General features: G+C 47.6%; 1 protein-coding gene across 5 annotated transcripts in view; it reads right to left on the reverse strand.

Moving 5' to 3' along the window:
• Positions 1 to 19,105, reverse strand: part of bltp2 (bridge-like lipid transfer protein family member 2) — an 80,379-nt gene extending 61,274 nt beyond the window's left edge. The window contains exons 1-8 of one of the 5 annotated variants that reach the window (XM_087977186.1): positions 18,970 to 19,105; positions 12,970 to 13,096; positions 12,543 to 12,592; positions 11,539 to 11,680; positions 11,199 to 11,317; positions 10,715 to 10,775; positions 9,851 to 10,076; positions 321 to 441 (exon numbers count right to left, since the gene is read on the reverse strand). In XM_087977186.1, the coding sequence (XP_087833312.1) occupies positions 321 to 441; positions 9,851 to 10,076; positions 10,715 to 10,775; positions 11,199 to 11,317; positions 11,539 to 11,680; positions 12,543 to 12,592; positions 12,970 to 13,096; positions 18,970 to 19,043 (920 nt within the window). In that variant the 5' untranslated portion in view covers positions 19,044 to 19,105. Of the gene's footprint in view, positions 1 to 320; positions 442 to 9,850; positions 10,080 to 10,714; positions 10,776 to 11,198; positions 11,318 to 11,538; positions 11,681 to 12,542; positions 12,593 to 12,969; positions 13,097 to 14,790; positions 15,422 to 18,969 lie in introns of those variants that run through there. The other 4 variants (XM_087977185.1, XM_087977187.1, XM_087977189.1 and 1 more) reach the window with 4 other exon arrangements.
• Positions 19,106 to 19,852: the final 747 nt, after the last annotated feature.

Below are 19,852 nucleotides of genomic sequence, written 5' to 3' on the forward strand. Positions count from 1 at the left end.
AAATGTTAAACCAAGACCTCAAATGCCCCACGAGGGGGCGTAAATTATCCCATGACAGCACTGGAAAAAGATAGGGAAATCTCCCTGGTGTCCTGGTCAATATTTATCCCTGAATCAACATCCAAATGATCTAAAACTGTTCACATCACTGTTTGTGCGATCTTGGTATGTACAATTTGGCTGCTACATTTCTTGCATTATAAAAGTGACTACACTGTGAATCAGCAGTGAAATGCTTTGTGATGTCCCAATATTGTGAAAGACCCTATGGAATAACAAGGTCTTTCCATTCTTCTACCCTGATCAGTAAGTGTCTGTACCTTTGTTGACTATTCAAAGACAGCGTGATGCTCGAGTCCTCCATGTCCAGGGATATGTCTTGTGGTAAGTAGTCCATGAATGTGGGTCTTGCAGTTTTGACACCAGTTGTTTCACCATCATCTGTTACAGTCGTTGATAGAGGGACAAGAGGTGGATGGAATTAGGTTCTTCATGAATATGTCACAGTGCATTTCAATGTAAACTTCAAAGGAAAAGTTAGGCAAAATCCTAATACTGGATCATTCACATGCAAATCTCTCACTCATTTTATACAGTATTGTTTAGACAACGATTACAAGGGTCATTTGGCCCCTTGAGTCTGCTGTGGTGTTCAGTAAAATAGCTCAACTCCACTTTCTTCATAACCCTTGATTAACTTGTAGATCATAAATTTATCTAACTTGGCCTTGAATTATATTCTATTAGTCTTCAATGCTGTCTGGGGAAGAAAATTCCACAAACTAATTAGCCTCTACGAATTAAAACTCTTCTTCATCTCTGCTGTAAATGGTGGTCCTTTGTCTTAAACTGGCTCCCCTCATTCCTGGCTCTATCTATAGTCACAGAGTATTACAGCACAGAAAGAGGTCCTTCAGCCACTGTTCTGTCCACCTGACCAGGGTGAATATATTGTCCTGTAGTCCAAGGCTTTCCTCCTCATTATTTACCACACCACTAATTACTGTGTCATCTGTAAACTTACTGACCAAACTTCGCACATTCATCTCCAGATCACAAATGTACACAACAAACAGCCAGGGACCCAGCACTGAACCCTGCAATGTGCCACTGGGTACGTTTCCAGTCACAAAACAACCTTCAACCAGTTCCCTCTACCTTCTGCTATTAAGTTGATTTTGGTTCCAATTTGCCAAATTGCCCTGGGTCCCATAAGCTCTTAGCTTCTGACCCGACACCTTGATAAAAATCTTACTTAAATCCATATAGACTATACCCACTACATACACTTCTTCAAAAAAATTAATCAAGTTTTTAGACATAATTTCCTCCAACAAAACTATGCTGATTCACCTTGATTAATCCTTGTCTTGCCAAATGAAAACTAATTCTGTCCCTCCGAATGATTTCCAAAGTTTCCCAACCCCTGATGTTAGACTCACTGGCCTCTTGCTTTCTGGTTTATCCTGAATGCACTTCTTGAATATTGGTACCCCATTAGCTGTCTTCCAATCTTTTGGCTCCGCTCTTATGGAAAAAGAGGATTATTATAAAATCCCTACAGTGTGGAAACAGGCTCTTCAGCCCAACAAGTCCACACCGACCCTCCAAAAAGTAACCCATCCAGACCCATTCCCCTATCATATATTTACCCCTGAATAATGCACCTAACCTACACATTCCTGAACACTATGGGCAATGTTTTAGCATGGCCAATTCACCTGACCTGTACATCCTTGGATGTGAGAATCAATGGCCGAGTCCCTGCAATCTTGCCTCTCACAGCATACCAGGATACATCTCACCTGATCCTGCGGATTTATGCAATTTTAAGCCCACGTTAACTTCCAGTCCCCTCTCTCTCTGTGTTAATTTGTTCAACAGTTGCCATCCCTGATTTCTGTCCCTGCATGGTCTTTCTCAACAGTGAAGACAGATACCAAATACTCATTTGAAACCACACCCATTCATCTGATTATCTCCACATTCAGATTGCCACTTTGGTTCCTAATGGGCCCTATTTATCCCTCTGGTTGTCTTCAATCCTCTACATACTTATAAAAATGCAATTGGATTTTCCTCTATTTTACCCGCTAGTGTTTCTCATGTCCCCTTTTCACTCTCTCAATTTCATTTTCAAGTAACCCACTGCATCTTCTAAACTCCTCTCGGGCTTATGTTGCCTTTAGTCCTCAGGATATGCCATAGGCTTCCCTTTTATCTTTATCTGACCTTGTACATTCTTCTACATCCAATGTTCCCTGGACTTGCTGGAGTCCATTTTATGTTTGTCTTGCACTCTGGACAATCAAATAAATCCATTTTTGTATCTGCTCCAGTGCCTTTATTCCTTTGTTATTAATGGATACCTGCTCTGTGCGCTGCATCTATATAAGGACCAACTAGAGTTCTGAATAAGTTTATCAGTACTTCTCTGCCTTCGGATTCTATTCCTCTCAGAATGAATCCCAGTACTTTGTTGCGGTTTTTAAATCTTAGTCTTCATGCCATCACTACTTTTAATGATTTATGCATCTTGATCAACATCATTGCTTCTGTCTCAATCACTATGTTGAGGAGTAAATTCCTCAGCCTCAAGACCTTGTGCGTGAAGATGCCAAACGGGCCCAGGGAACTCCTTCCAGGCAGTTAAAGCTCTATGACTTTTATAATTATCTGACCCTTTGTTCCAAATTACTTCTCGTTTTATCTTGAAATCCATAGTCGGTTGAATCTCAGATGGTGATGAAGCAGACTACAGAGAGCAGGTGGAAGACCTGGAAAAATGGTGCACTGAGAACAACCTAGCTCTCAATGCCGGCAAAACCAAGGAACTCAGTATTGACTTTCGGCAGGATGTTATTCATGTCCCCCTACACATTAGCAGCACAGAGGTGGAATGAGTGGACAGTGTCAAGCTCCTGGGAGTGGTCATCCACAACAAGCTTTCTTGGACTCAACATGTGGACGCACTGGTTACAAAGGCCCAACAATGTCCCTTCTTCCTCAGGCAGCTGAGGGAATTTGACATAACAGTGAATACCCTTGACAACTTTTATAGATGCGCCATCGAGAGCATTCTGTCTGGATGTATCACGGCCTGGTATGGCTACTGTACCATTCAAGATCGGAAACGGTTACAGAGAGTGGGGAACTCAGCTCGGACAATCACAAAGGCCAACCTCCCACCTATAGAATCCATCTACCAGGCCCGCTGTCAAGGAAAGGCCGCCAGCATTCTCAAAGATCCATCCCACCCTGGCAATGCTTTTCTACAACCTCTTCCATCGGGGAGAAGGTACAGAAGCCTGAACACGCACCAGCCGGTTTCGAAACAGTTTCTATCCTACTGTTGTTAGAATACTGAATGGACTCACAAACTCTTAACATTCACCTGTACTTTTGATTTTGTTTTTGTCCCTATTTACCTATTACTTACTTATCTATGTTATTTAACTGTGTGATCTGCCTGTGTTGCTTGCAAGACAAAGCTTTTCACTGTGCCTCGGTACACGTGACAATAAAGTCAATTTAATTCAATTCAAATCGTGGCTCCTCTATTCAGTTTCATATTATCCATGCTCTGACAGAATGTTACAACACAGAGAGGCTCATTCAACCTATCATGCCTGTGACCGCTCTTTAACAAAAGCATCCAACTGTTCCCTCAGTCCTCCTAATGTTTTTCTCTTAAGAAGATGTGGTGTATTCCCAAATAGTTTAATGAGGCAGTCATGTTTACATTTCAGCTTAATAAGACATCCTAACTACTGATTCCACTCACAGAATCACAGACTGGTTCAATAGGCTGTTCTGTCCACAGAGACTGTTAGCTCTTTTCAAGAACAATCCATTTCATCTCATTCCTGGCTCTTTCCGAGTATCCCTGTCATCTCCTTTTCCTCTTTCAAGTAATTATGCAATTTGCTTTTGTAGGCCATTCCCAATCTGGTTCTACTTTTCTGTCGGGCAGTCCATTCCAATCCCTCACCACTTGTTGTGTTAAAAAGAGTGATCCTCATTTCACCTCTGGACCTTCTGTCAATCACCCTCAAACTCTCATTACCAACTCCACTGCTACATAGTTTCTCCTTATCTCCTCCACTTAAACCTTCATTAGTTTCACTGAACCGCTGAAATACTAAGTCATATAGTCAGAGTTGTAGAACACAGAAACAGATCCTTTTGTCCAACGTGTCCATGCTCACCAGATATCCTAAATTAATCTAATCCCATTTGCCAGCACGTGGCACATATCCCTCTAAACCCTTCCTATTCATATACCCATCCAGATGCCTTTTAAATGTTGTAATTGTACCAGCCTCCACCACTTCCTCTGGCAGCTCATTCCATACACGCATCACCCTCTGCATGAAAACGTTGCCCGTCAGGTCCCTTTTAAATCTTTCCTCTCACCCTAAACCTATGCCCGTGAGTTTTGGACTCCCCTATGCTGGGAAAAGACCTTGGCTATTCACCCCATCCATGCCCCTCATGATTTTACAAACCTCTATAAAGCCACCTCTCAGCCTCCGACAGTCCAGGGAAAACAGCCTTGGTCTATTCAGCCTTTCCCTGTAGCTCAAACCCTCCAAATCCAGCAATATCCTTTTAAATCTTTTCTGAATCCTTTTCTCAATATCTTTTCTACAGCAGGGAGACCAGAATTGAACACATTATTCCAAAGTGGCCTAACCAATGTCTTGTACAGCCCCAACACGACCTGCCAATTCATATACTCAATGCACTGACCAATAAAGGCAAACATACCAAACGCCTTAACTACCTGCGACTCTACCTTCAACCCAAGCCCTCTTTGTCCAACAACACTCTCCAGGATTCTACCATCAAGTGTCTAAGTCCTGCCCTAATTTGCTTTACCAAAATGTAACACCTCATATTTATCTAAATAAAACTGCATCTGCCACTCCTCGGCTTATTGGTCCATCTGATCAAAGTCCTGCTGTACTTTAAGATAATCTTTTTCTGTCCACTGCACCACCAATTTTGGTATCATCTGCAAACTTATTAACCGTTCATCATATAGTGAAATCCAAATCATTTACATAAATAACAAAAAGCAGTGGATCCTTGTGGCACATTGTGAGTCACAGGCCTCCAGTCTGAAAAAAAAAACAACTCTCCACCCTCTATCTTCTACCTTCAATCCAATTTTGTATCCAAATGGCTAGCTCCCCCTGTATTCCATGTGATCTTACCTTACTAACCAGTCTACCTTGTGGAACCTTATCCAACAGCACACTGAACTCCATACAGACAATGTCCATTGCTCTGCCTTCAACAATCTTCTTTGTCACTTCTTCATAAAACTCAAGTTAGTGGGACACAATTTCCCACGCACAAAGCCATGGTGAGGATCCTTAATCAGTCCTTGTCTTTGCAAATACATGTAAATCCTGTCCCTCAGAATCCCTTCCAACAACTCACCAACCACTGATGTCAGGCTCACTGGTCAATAGTTCCCTGGCTTTTCCTTACCATCTTTCTTAAATAATGGCATATTAGCCACCCTCCAATCTTCTGGCACCATTCCCGTGGCTATCGATGATACAAATATCTCAGCAAGGGGCCCAGCAATCACGTCCTTAGCTTCCCACAAAGTTCTGGGATACACCTGATCATTCCCAGTGATTTATTCACCTTTATGCATTTTAAGACGTCCAGCACCACTTCCTTTGTAATAGACACTTTTCAAGATATCAGTATTTCTCCAAGTTCTCTAGCTTTCAGATCCTTCTCCACAGTAAATACTGATGCATAATACCCGTTTTATTAGATTAGATTCCAGAGTGTGGAAACAGGCCCTTCAGCCCAACCAGTCCACACCGGTGGTAGGCAAAGTAATGGAAGGGGTACTGAGGGATAGGATTTATGAGTATCTGGAAAGACACTGCTTGATTAGGGACAGCCAGCACGGATTTGTGAAGGGTAGGTCTTGCCTTACAAATCTTATTGAATTCTTTGAGGAGGTGACCAAGCATGTGGATGAGGGTAGAGCAGTGGATGTAGTATACATGGATTTTAGTAAGGCATTTGATAAGGTTCCCCATGGTAGGCTTATGCAGAAATTAGATTAGATTAGATTAGATTAGATTAGATTACTTACAGTGTGGAAACAGGCCCTTCGGCCCAACAAGTCCACACCGACCCGCCGAAGCGCACCCACCCAGACCCATTCCCCTACATTTACCCCTGCACCTAACACTACAGGCAATTTAGCGTGGCCAATTCACCTGACCTGCACATTTTTGGAGTGTGGGAGGAAACCGGAGCACCCGGAGGAAACCCACGCAGACACGAGGAGAATGTGCAAACTCCACACAGTCGGTCGCCTGAGGCGGGAATTGAACCCGGATCTCTGGCGCTGTGAGGCAGCAGTGCTAACCACTGTGCCACCGTGCCGCCCACGAAAGTCAGGAGGCATGGGATAGAGGGAAATTTGGCCAATTGGATAGAAAACTGGCTAACCGGTCGAAGTCAGAGAGTGGTGGTAGATGGCAAATATTCAGCCTGGAGCCCAGTTACAAGTGGAGTTCCGCAGGGATCAATTCTGGGTCCTCTGCGGTTTGTAATTTTTATTAATGACTTGGATGAGGGAGTCGAAGGGTGGGTCAGTAAATTTGCAGATGATACGAAGATTGGTGGAGTTGTGGATAGTGAGGAGGGCTGTTGTCGGCTGCAAAGAGACTTAGATATGATGCAGAGCTGGGCTGAGAAGTGGCAAATGGAGTTCAACCCTGCCAAGTGTGAGGTTGTCCATTTTGGAAAGACAAATAAGAATGCGGAATACAGGGTTAACAGTAGGGTTCTTAGTGAGGTGGAGGAACAGAGGGATCTTGGGGTCTATGTTCATAGATCTTTGAAAGTTGCCACTCAGGTGGATAGAGCTTGTAAGAAGGCCTATGGTGTATTAGCGTTCATTAGCAGAGGGATTGAATTCAAGAGTCGTGAAGTGATGTTGCAACTGTACAGGACTTTGGTTAGACCACATTTGGAGTACTGTGTGCAATTCTGGTCGCCTCACTTTAGGAAAGATGTGGAAGCTTTGGAGAGGGTGCAGAGAAGATTTACCAGGATGTTGCCTGGAATGGAGAATATGTTGTACGAGGATAGGTCGAGTGTGCTAGGCCTTTTCTCGTTGGAACGGCGAAGGATGAGGTTTATAAGATGATCAGAGGAATAGATAGACAGTCAGAAACTTTTTCCCCGGGTGCAACAGAGTGTTACAAGGGAACATAAATTTAAGGTGAAGGGTGGAAGCTTTGGGGGGGATGTCAGGGGTGGGTTCTTTACCCAGAGAGTGGTGTGGGGAAAGGGAGTGATAGAGTCAGAATCTTTGATGACCTTTAAGCGGCAATTGGATAGGTACATGGATGGGTGCTTAAGCTAGGACAAATGTTCGGCACAACATCGTGGGCCGAAGGGCCTATTCTGTGCTGTATTGTACTAATGCACTTAATACTATGGGCAATTTACCATGGGAAATTCACCTGACCTGCACATCTTTGTGACTGTGGGAGGAAACCAGAGCACCCGGAGGAAACCCACACAGACAGGGGAAGAATGTGCAAACTCCACACAGACAGTCGCCCGAGGCTGGAATCGAACCAGGGACCCTGGAGCTGTGAGGCAACAGTGCTAACCACTAAGCCACCGTGCTGCCCATTTAGTATCTCATTTAGTGTAATTCCACACACAAACGGCCTTGTTGACCTTTAAGGGGCCCTATTCTCTCCCGGGTTACTCCTTTTCCCTTATGTACTTGTAGAATCTCTTTGGATTCTCCTTAACCCCATTTGCTAAAACCATCTCGTGTCCCCTTTTTGCCCTCCTGATATCCCTCAACTTTATTCCTAATGCCCCATACCCCTCAGGGGATTCACTAGATCCCAACTGTCCACACCTGCCAGATGCTCCCTCCTTTTTCTTGACCAGAGCCTCAATTTCTCTAGTCATCCAGCATTCCCTACACCTACCAGCCTGGCCCTTCACCCTAACAGGAGCATAATCCCTCTGAAGTCTTGTTATCTCATTTTTGAAGGTCTCCCACTTTCCAACCATTCCTTTGCCTGCAAACAACCTTTCCCAATCAACTCTTGAAAGTTCTTGCCTAATACTGTCAAAATTGACCTTTTTCCATTTTAGAACTTTAACTTTTAGACCTGACCTATCCTTTTGCATAACTATTTTAAAACTAACAGAACTATGACCAGTGGTCCCAAAGTGCTCCCCCACTGACACCTCAGTCACTAGCCCTGCCTTATTTTCCAAATGAAGCTCAGGTTTTGCTCCTTCTCTAGTAGGTACATCCACATACTAAATCAGAACATTTTCTTGTACATGCTTAACAAATTCCATTCCATCCAAGCCTTTAACACTGACAGTCCCAGTCTACATTTGGAAAGTTAAAATCCCCTACCATTACAACCCTGTAATTCTTATAGATAACTGAGATCTCCTTACATATCTGCTTCTCAATTTCCTGCTGACTATTGAGGGGGCCTACAGTACAATCCCAATAGGGTGATCATCCATTTTATATTTCTCAGTTCTACCCAAATAACTTCACTGGATGTTCTCCCAGGATTATCCTCCCTAAGTACAGTCATGATGTTATCCCTAACCAAAAGCATCACTCCCCTTGCGCTCTTGTCCTCCCTTTCTACCTTTCCCATAACACATTTACCATGGAACATTAGATGCTAATTCTGCTCTTCCCTGAGCCATGTTTCTATAATAGCTATGATATCCCAATCCCATTCCCAACCACACACTGAGTTCATCTGCCTTATATGTCAGGCCTCTTGCATTGAAATAAATGAAGTTGAATACATCAGTTTTACCTTGTTCCCTGCTTTGCTCCTGCCTGCCTTGACTATTTGACTTGCTCCTCTTCTCACCGGCATCAGTTTCAGACCTATCTCTTTTCTCACTCTCTCTGTAGTCTGCTCTGCCATGCACCCCTCTCCCTCTTACTAGATTAAAGCCTCCTCCGCAGCTCTAGCAAATCTCCCTGCCAAGATATTGGGCCCCTTCCAATTCAAGTACAACCATCTTATGCATGTCTCTTCTATCCCAGAAGAGATTCCAATGATCCAAAAATATGAATCCCTGCCCCCTGCACCAGCTCCTCAGCCATGCATTCATCTGCTCTATCCTCCTATTCCTACTCTCACTAGTTGCATTGGGATAATCCAGATACTACCAACCTAGGGGACCTACTCTTCTACCTCCTGCCTCATTTCCAATATTCTCGGTTCAGAAGCTCGTCCTTTCTCTGCATATGTTGTTGGTACCAATGTGTACATCAACTCCCTGCCGGTCCTGCTCCCCTTTGAGAATATTCTGCACCGTCTCCAAAGCATCCTTGACCCTGGCACCAGGGAGACAACACACCATTCTGATGTCCCACTGTCAGCCGGAGAAACACTTGTGCCCCTGGCTAGACAGTCCTATATCACAATCGATTGGTTGAACCTGACATATTCTTCGTTACATTAGAGCCAGTCTTGGTACCAGAAACCTGGCTGTCAGTGCTACATTTCCCTGAGAGTCCATCACCCCTTACCGTACTGAGGGAGTGCTGCAATGTTGAAAGTGCCATCTTTGAGAGGAGATGGTCTCTTAGAGCAATGTAAAAATCCCATGGCACTATTACAATAACATAAAGAATCACATTGGTGCGATGAGATTAATTGTAACGGGAACTGAGGTGGTTTCATTGGGGTATCACTGATAACCAATATCAATCAGTATTCAAGGTGTATGCAGATTGAGGCCAGTACTTTACAGGAGATGTAACAGGGTGGGGAAAGTGATGGTCTCTTACCTGCCTTGGTTGTTTCAGGGTTTTCCTGGTTCTGTTCAGTGCTGCTTTGCAGTGGAGTGGGCTGTGACAGTGCTAGCTGCAGTGTGTTTGACGTAAAGATGCCCTCGTGCAGCTCACTCTGCAGACTATGCACTCGCAGCTCCGTGCTGAGGGCCTTCTGGTCTGGCAAGCTGATGTCCAAGGTGGCAGCGAGACCCAGGGATAAGTTGACCAGACAGAAATCCCCCTGCTAGGCACAATCATAGGATTAAAATCAATGGGAAACGCAGCATGCAGTGCAGGGCCTCTCTCGTTTCTCAAAGCTGCTCAGCATCAGCCATCACCACAGATCGGTGGGCACCTAACTGGGATATTCGGTTCAGTCCTGATTATCACACTTTAGGAAAGATATCACGGTTTTGATGCAGAGGAGGTTTTTTTCAACAACTGTCACAGGATGAGAGGCTTCAGTAAATGTGTAGAAACCAGATCTGCTTACCTTGGAGGAGAGGCACACTAATTGTCTAGTCACTCAGTAACTGAAACTTACTGCAACTGAACTATCTGCTGTCTTGTTCACAAACTCTGTTCACCTGCTCAGGAGCCAATCAGAGAGCTGTCAGACTGATGGCTCCTGACTTCCACAGTCTATCTCTGGATGAAGTTTGCTCTACATACACCCACTGTGCTATCGTATCTTCGACATCTTCCCTCACTGCTTGAATACAGCAGCAGCGTAAACACAGCTCACATTGAGTTCCAGTAAGCTGCTTTAAAAAGTGCAACAACTCCTCCCACAGTCCTTGGTTTCAAACAGTATCCTCTTCCCATTGTGGTCCATAATCCAAAGTAAAGAGATATAAAAGATGTGATCCTTGCACTCACCATCCCGTTACTCTTCATTAGCTTGCTGTCCAGCTTGCTCACATTGCCCTTGCACTCGATGCTGGAAAACATACAGCCCTTGGTTAGATTCCTGTTCCATTCATAGCTTTTTTTTCTTTTACTAACAAACAATTCCAATTTGACCTTCCCTGATGGCCCTCTTTGTTCCCAGATACAGTACAGGCAATCACAGAGATCAGGGAAATTCCCAGAGATGAAACACACACACATACACACACAGTCTATCATTGTCAGATAAATAACAAACAGAGATTGAGCAGGAATGCTTGATTTAATATCCATTGCAGGAACTCAGAGGCTGCTTGTAAAATTCTGTTTCATGTTTGGTAACACTGCACAGCTAAGGGACCAATGCTGTGTGATAAACCCTACAGTGTATGCGCTGGCAAGCTTGTTGCTGTTACCTCCCCACATGTAGAAACTGTTCCACACCATAATCCCCTCCTGCATCTGAAGGACTCACTTGTTTCCATTGTAGTTAAGCAGCAACATGCAGTTTGTTAGAGACATGTGCCAGAGGGACTCTGCGATCCAGGCATTTAACACCATCACATTCACTGAATGGATGTGGACCGAGAGCAGCTGTGAAGGCAGAAAGAGACAAGGGGCTCAGGTTTACATAGGTTCACACACAAACCCCTCGCCCTAGTAGGTATATACCCCCTCACCAGTATACTAACACAGGAGGGCATGGGTGTTTAAGTTTAATCAGTTATCATTTCTGGGATTGTTCAGTTGCCTCCAAACTTCAGGCAGAAAACCAAACCCAGCAACAAATCCAAATCTCTCAGTGGAGAGCTCACCTGTGACAACATGCGCAGCACTGAGGGCTGGATGCTCAGTCTCCTTTTCATCGCCTTTTCACCGGGATTGGCCCATTCCTGGGAGGCTGCTTTCAAATCGGCTCGAAATCGGACCTCTCCAAAACACAGAGCAAAGTAGTGACTGGAATGGAGAGATCACGGTTGGACTGTAACCACAGGCCATCGAAAACAGACCACACCCCTCACCTTTGTCCCACTTGTTTGGCTTCCACATTGCACCCTGCCCACATGCCCCCATCTCCCCTGTTTAAACTGGTACCTCCCACTTCACTTCACTCACGACCATAACAACATTCAAGGCTATGGCCCTAATGTGGGGAAGTGGGAGGAGTGGAGGTAACAGTATAACTTGGCCCATCAAGTCTGTACTGCCAAAGGCCTTTTCTGTACTGTATAATTCGGATTCCGTAACCCTGACGAAGAGGAGGGAGTGGTTGTAGAGACAGCTTGGGGATATAGGAAGGGACTGAGGGGAGCAGTTACAATGATTGAGAGGGGCATTAGCGAAATTACAGAGCTCCTTTGAAATAATTATTTAGCTGCAGCATTCTCCTTTATCCTCCAATTTCCTGATTTCCTTGGAATTTTCCAAACATTCTCCTCCTCTGTTTGCTTCTCTTCCAAACATCTTCTGCAAATTCATTTAACCTTTAAAATTTCACTTGATACTGACTTCACTGGAGCTTGACTGCTCTATTTTTAGTAGTAAACACAGCGACAGGTGTGTACCAGAGAGTTTAACCCGGTAAATAATTGAATAAGAGTGGATTAAACAACTAGGTGAACAAACACAGGGCTGTGTGTTTGTATGATGTAAAAGATAACAGAAAGAGTCAGTCAGACAGTTTCATGAATCTGTAAGAGAACATGGAACAAAAAGATGTGCAGCTGCAGCTGCATGTGCATGCTGCAGGGGAATTGGCTGCAGGAGGGTCAGTGCATAAGTGTATTTGAGTGGGAGACAGCATGCATACAACACTTACGGTAACTCATTGTTCAGCAGCTTACAGGACAGCCAGACTCTGTCTACCTCCTGAAATAGAATTGCAGCTGGTCACCCGACAATAAGCCATCAACTGTTTAAAATAACAATTTGCATTTACATAGCAGCTCCTGAAAGGCAATCTACAAGAGGCTTATCAAATAGATTTAAATACATCATGTAATATTAGAAGAGGTGCTGAGAGAGGAGAGAGAGAGAGAGAGAGTGTGCTGAGAGAGAGAGAGAGACAGAGAGAGAGAGAGACAGAGAGAGAGAGAGAAATACTAGATTTAGTGCCTGTTGAGCCAAAGGTGGACTCCCCGCATTGCAGTGATGAAATCACAGATGTGACAGAGGTCAGAGTTTAGAAGATCTCCACATCCCACATCCACCATACAAACACTGCAAAAGACGGTCCAAACACTCACCACCGTCTTCTGTGAAGAGATCTTGATACTGACATTGTAAATTGTGAGAAACCCAATGGAGCCGATTCTTAAATCCACGTTTAGCTGATTGTGGATGAAATAGGTGACAATCTGAGACAGAAACCAGCTGAATAAGAGAAAGAGAATGAAAGGTTAGAACATCAAATGCCAACAATATCAACTGATGTGCAACTCAGGAACAAGTGAAATACTCAGCCAGTGTGTGTGGGAACTGTGACAGATCAGGCATCAAAAACAGTTTGCATCAAAACAACAGGAGATTGTAAAATACAATACTACAGTACTGGTGGGGATAGGTCGGTTACTGTATAACACTGGGGGACAGTACTGGTGGGGATAGGTCTGTTACTGTATAACACTGGGGGACAGTACTGGTGGGGATAGGTCTGTTACTGTATAACACTGAGGGACAGTACTGATGGGGATAGGTCTGTTACTGTATAACACTGGGGACAGTACTGGTGGGGACAGGTCTGTCACTATATAACACTGGGGGACAGTACTGGTATGGACAGGTCTGTCACTGTATAACACTGGGGGACAGTACTGGTATGGACAGGTCTGTCACTGTATAACACTGGGGAACAGTACTGTTGGGGACATGTCTGTCATTGAATAACACTGGGGGGCAATACTGGTGGGGACAGGTCTGTTACTGTATAACACTGGGGGACAGTACTGGTGGGGACAGGTCTGTTACTGTATAACACTGGGGGACAGTACTGGTGGGGATAGGTCTGTTACTGTATAACACTGGGGGACAGTACTGGTGGGGATAGGTCTGTTACTGTATAACACTGGGGGACAGTACTGGTGGGGATAGGTCTGTTACTGTATAACACTGGGGGTCAGTATTGGTGGGGATAGGTCTGTTACTGTATAACACTGGGGGTCAGTACTGGTGGGGACAGGTCTGTCACTATATAACACTGGGGTACAGTACTGGTGGGGACGGGTCTGTCACTGTATAACACTGGGGGACAGTACTGGTGGGGACAGGTCTGTCACTGTATAACACTGGGGGACAGTACTGTTGGGGATATGTCTGCCATTGTATAACACTGGGGGACAGTACTGGTGGGGACAGGTCTGTCACTGTATAACACTGGGGAACAATACTGTTGGGGACATGTCTGTCATTGAATAACACTGGGGGGCAATACTGGTGGGGACAGGTCTGTTACTGTATAACACTGGGGGACAGTACTGGTGGGGACAGGTCTGTTACTGTATAACACTGGGGGACAGTACTGGTGGGGATAGGTCTGTTACTGTATAACACTGGGGGTCAGTACTGGTGGGGACAGGTCTGTCACTGTATAACACTGGGGAACAATACTGTTGGGGACATGTCTGTCATTGAATAACACTGGGGGGCAATACTGGTGGGGACAGGTCTGTTACTGTGTAACACTGGGGGTCAGTACTGGTGGGGACAGGTCTGTCACTATATAACACTGGGGTATAGTACTGGTGGGGACGGGTCTGTCACTGTATAACACTGGGGGACAGTACTGGTGGGGACAGGTCTGTCACTGTATAACACTGGGGGACAGTACTGGTGGGGACAGGTCTGTCACTGTATAACACTGGGGGACAGTACTGGTGGGGACAAGTCTGTCACTGTATAACACTTGGGTACAGATTTAGCGTGTATGGATCTATCAGTTGCGGTGAATTTATCAAGGGGAAAGATCAATTGTACCAAAGTGGAATACCCAATGCAGTAATCGTTACCACATAATCCAGAGTGTTTCTGAGCTGGATGCCTGCAGTTCAGTTTAGAATGCTGTCACTTACCTCAGATTACAAAGTGATGAGGTTTCGTCCTCATCCAGAGAGCCGAGCAGTACCATCGAAGCTAAGACAAGGGAATGTCAACAGAGTGCTGCCAATTCAGAGTTGCTATCTTTGTGGTGACGTTAAGTGGAGGCTCTATTTGAGCTATCAGATGGATGTTAAGGATTTTACTTCTTACTTGGAAGAAGAGCATACTCCAGAGGTCCAGACTAATGTGCTCTGGACTCAGGTTCAATCCTGCCCTAATGACTGCTGGATATTGATTTGATTTAGAAAATCTTATGTACTGCTAAAAGAAAAGACAGATTTCGTGTTGCACTCAGTTGGACAATTTGTACAAATACTAATTGAAAGCAGTATATTGCAGACACTGGAAATCTGAAGCAAAGGGAGTGCTGGAGAAACTCAGCAGGTTTGGCAGCATCTATTGAAGAGTTAACATTTCCAGTTCAGTGCAACGTTTTCAGAGCATGTTTATACTGTATGAGCACAGCATGTTGACTGGTTGATAAGTGGACTCTGTTAAGACCAGATGAAACTAGTCTCAGAAATGACGACTAAAAGCCATTGGGTTCACTCTCCCTCTCGGGGGGAAATTTTTCCGTCTTTTCCCAGTCCGGCCGACAGGTGACTCTCGAGCCACTGTGAAACAGCTGACACTTGACCAACTTCTGAAAGCTTCTCAAAGGCAGCAAATGCTAGCCTTGCCAGTGGGACTCACATCTATGACAGAATGGAAAAGATTGGGGGAATTCTCATTGAGATCCAGGGCTTTAGCCAGGATATATTTAGTGCAGTAAGACCAGAGTCTTTACTTAATTGATCAACAGTTCATTCACACAATGATGTTTCTGGGATCTTTCTGTTCACACCTTGATCACCCTGTTTCTCCCATTTCTCCAGTGACCACACATTATCAGCTGTAAAACACTTTGGGACTGTGAGGTTGGTATAGGCACTGTGGAAATTAAATTGTGTCTTTCTTTCTCCACCAGTTCAATCCCAGGTTTTTATGCAGTCAATCAGCCCTGCTGATGCAACAAGCAGTCGGAGGGTCAGTGGTTTGTGATCTTCCTATGGTCGAATAGGGTGCTAACACTAAGGATATCTGTACTTCAAGGGGTGAGAGAGTCAGTCCAAAGGGGTCTAGATCACAGCTGATTTCTCGGCTTTGCTGATCCAGAGCCACTCCAAATGGTGTTTCGAGGGACAGCTCAATGCTGAGCCCACAACTAAACTCATCACAAAGTATAACAGCAGAGGGTGACATGGAACAGCAGAAAATAAAGCTAAAGTAGACTATTTCAGCCCTTCCATCTCAACATAAACATGGCTGATCCGCTGTCGCAGTGCCACTTTCTTGCTCTCCGTCCATACTCCTTGATACCTTCATTTCTAGAAATCTACTTCTTCCTCAAATACATTCAGTGACTCGGCTTCAGTGGTAGAGAATTCCACAGGTTCACCTGCTCAAGAATGAATTAAATTTCTCCTTGTCTCAGTCAAAACTGGCCGACTGCATGTTGTGAGGCCGTGACCTCTTGTTCTGGGCTCCCATGGCCAGGGAAAGAACATTCCTATAAACTATGACCAGGAAGCAAGGATATTCCAATGGGACATTTAGGCTGAATTCGGATATGAAGAGTTTGCTGCAAGTTATTTTGTTAAGGAGTTGGTCAGAGCTTGAGAGGATTGTGAGGCTATGATAGTGTCAATTAGAAAGCAGTTGTTAATCATCTTTTCTGAAAGCAGTGAACCCAGTCAGTAACAGTGTCTGCCCATTGGGCTAATTGTCAGCAAACTACAAACACCCGATCTGATAAACTCACCCACCTCCTTGCACAAAAGGCAAGGTCTCTCACACATTCTCTCTCACCAATATGTACTTATTTACCCCCTTAAACATAATAAAACATTCCACCATGCTACACAGGAGTTTAGTCAACACAATCAACCGAAGACAAAGGCTTTAAAGAGCGCCTTAAAGGAAATCAGAGAATTGGCAGTTTAGGGAGGGAATTCAAGAGCTTGGCGGCCAGGAAGCTAAAGGAAGCGATTAAAATCAAGGGATGTATAAGGCCAGAGTTGGCAATGCACAGGAATACTGGGAAAGGTGCAGGACTGGAAAATATGGACAATGGGGGCAAGAGTAAGGGGTTTTAAAGGGACGAAGGTATGGGAACAGTTGGTTAGTGAAGGTAATGACAGGAGTAGTGAGACGTGGAATCTTAAAGATTGAGGGGGGATTTTCGAGACAGAGGGGAGAACGTTAAGGGGACAAGTGGGAGGACGTTGGGGGGGGTTGAGTGGGAGAACGTCGGGGGGAGAGGGAGAGAACGTCGGGGGGGGCGAGGAGGAGAATGTCGGGTGGGGGCGAGGGGAGAACGTCAGGGGGAGGGAGAGGGAGAGAGAGAGAACATCGGGGGGGGAGAGGGATAGAAGGGCTAGGAGGAGAACATTGGGGAAGGCAAGGAGGAGAACGTCAGGGGGGAGAGGGAGAGAGCTTCAGGGTGGGGCGAGGGGTAGAAAGTCAGGGGGAGAGGGAGACAACGTCAGGGTGGGGGACGCGAGGGGGAGAACGTCAGGGTGGGGGACGCGAGGGGGAGAACGTCGGGTGGGGGGGGCGAGGGGGAGAACGTCGGGTGGGGGGGGGGGCGAGGGGGAGAACGTCGGGTGGGGGGGGGGGCGAGGGGGAGAACGTCGGGTGGGGGGGGGGCGAGGGGGAGAACGTCGGGTGGGGGGGGGCGAGGGGGAGAACGTCGGTGGGGGGGGGCGAGGGGGAGAACGTTGGGTGGGGGGGGGCGAGGGGGAGAACGTCGGGTGGGGGGGGCGAGGGGGAGAACGTCGGGTGGGGGGGGCGAGGGGGAGAACGTCGGGTGGGGGGGGCGAGGGGGAGAACGTCGGGTGGGGGGGGGCGAGGGGGAGAACGTCGGGTGGGGGGGGGCGAGGGGGAGAACGTCGGGTGGGGGGGGGGGCGAGGGGGAGAACGTCGGGTGGGGGGGGCGCGAGGGGGAGAACGTCGGGTGGGGGGGGGCGAGGGGGAGAACGTCGGGTGGGGGGGGGGCGAGGGGGAGAACGTCGGGTGGGGGGGGGCGAGGGGGAGAACGTCGGGTGGGGGGGGGCGAGGGGGAGAACGTCGGGTGGGGGGGGGCGAGGGGGAGAACGTCGGGTGGGGGGGGGGCGAGGGGGAGAACGTCGGGTGGGGGGGCGCGAGGGGGAGAACGTCGGGTGGGGGGGGCGAGGGGGAGAACGTCAGGTGGGGGGGCGCGAGGGGGAGAACGTCAGGGTGGGGGGGGGGGCGAGGGGGAGAACGTCAGGGTGGGGGGGGGGCGAGGGGGAGAACGTCGGTGGGGGGGGCGAGGGGGAGAACGTCAGGTGGGGGGGGCGAGGGGGAGAACGTCGGGTGGGGGGGGGGGCGAGGGGGAGAACGTCGGGTGGGGGGGGGGCGAGGGGGAGAACGTCGGGTGGGGGGGCGCGAGGGGGAGAACGTCGGGTGGGGGGGGCGAGGGGGAGAACGTCGGGTGGGGGGGCGCGAGGGGGAGAACGTCAGGGTGGGGGGGGGGGGCGAGGGGGAGAACGTCGGGTGGGGGGGGGCGAGGGGGAGAACGTCGGGTGGGGGGGGGCGAGGGGGAGAACGTCAGGTGGGGGGGGCGAGGGGGAGAACGTCAGGTGGGGGGGGGGCGAGGGGGAGAACGTCGGTGGGGGGGGGCGAGGGGGAGAACGTCGGGTGGGGGGGCGCGAGGGGGAGAACGTCGGGTGGGGGGGGGCGAGGGGGAGAACGTCGGGTGGGGGGGGCGAGGGGGAGAACGTCGGGTGGGGGGGGGGGCGAGGGGGAGAACGTCGGGTGGGGGGGGGGCGAGGGGGAGAACGTCGGGTGGGTGTGAGTTGCTGGGGGGGGGTGGTCAGCCTGTGTCATGGGTGGGGCAAGTGGAATCACGTGCTCAGGAGGAGGAGGAGGGAGGTGCTGCGCCAGGAGTAAACACCTTCTGTTCGTCCTCGGCCTGACGCATGCTGCATTTATATAGCAACTGTCACATCCCAAAATCGAGGAAGCTGCCCACCAATAGGAGGGCATCAGGACAGGCCCCGCCCACCTCGATAATAATTTATGCTAATTTCCCGGGTTGTGGTGGCGTTGTGGCCCCATGCCCCAGGGATTAGGGAGACCGGGTCACTCACCGGCCCAGCAGCACCAAGAGCAGCGTCCCCGCCACCGCCGCCGCCGCCAGGAGCGCCGAAAACATCAGCGCCATCTTGGAGCCGGCGGGAGGGGGACGGGCAGGAGCGAGGGGTGAAGGGTCATAGCACACCGGATATGAGTCACGGCCCGCCGGAATCGGTCATACCAGGCGTGGCGGCCCTGCGTCAGCTGGCCAACCGAAACCCGACCCGGGGTTTGGCAACCGGTTCTGGGTCCCCAAACATGCTGGAGCTGGCCGACCGAAGGCAACCGCGGCGTTGAAGCAGGGAATGAAGGTTTGGGTTTGAGAAAAGCAGAACTGGCTTTTTTTTCTCTAAAATAGAGAAAATTCTAGAAAAAAAAGTCAGCTGAGAAAGTAAACTAACATTTCAAGTTGAATGAATAGTCACCAATCTAAAATGTTAACTTTCACATTAAAATATTTCCAGCCATTTCTATTTATTAACATCTTAATGCCCTGGTTATGTAAAGGGTAAATCAAAGAGGGCAAGGAGCAGAGGGACCTGAGTGTTTACATTAATTGGTTATTGAAGGTGGCTGGACAGATTCAGGAATCAAATAATAAACCTTTACCAACGGGAGCAGGGGACATGCTCGGTACATCCAGATAAAAGGTTCGTTATGATGGTTTAGCCCAGGCCATTAAACATCGGAGCAGAAGGTGGCCACTTCACCTGTCAGGTTTGCTCAGTCATGCTGAGTCTGTAAGCAGCAATGTGTACTATCCACAAGAAGCACTGCACACGTTCACCAAACCTCATCCAACAGCACCTTCCAAACCCATGACCGCTTCCATCTGGAAGGACAAGGGCAGCAGATAGAGTCATACAGCATGAAACAGACCCTTTAGTCCAACCAGTC

The sequence above is a fragment of the Chiloscyllium plagiosum genome, unplaced genomic scaffold, assembly GCF_037043375.1.
Source record: "Chiloscyllium plagiosum isolate Xiang-an unplaced genomic scaffold, Cpla_swu_hap1 HiC_scaffold_31, whole genome shotgun sequence".
Lineage (NCBI taxonomy): Eukaryota > Metazoa > Chordata > Chondrichthyes > Orectolobiformes > Hemiscylliidae > Chiloscyllium > Chiloscyllium plagiosum.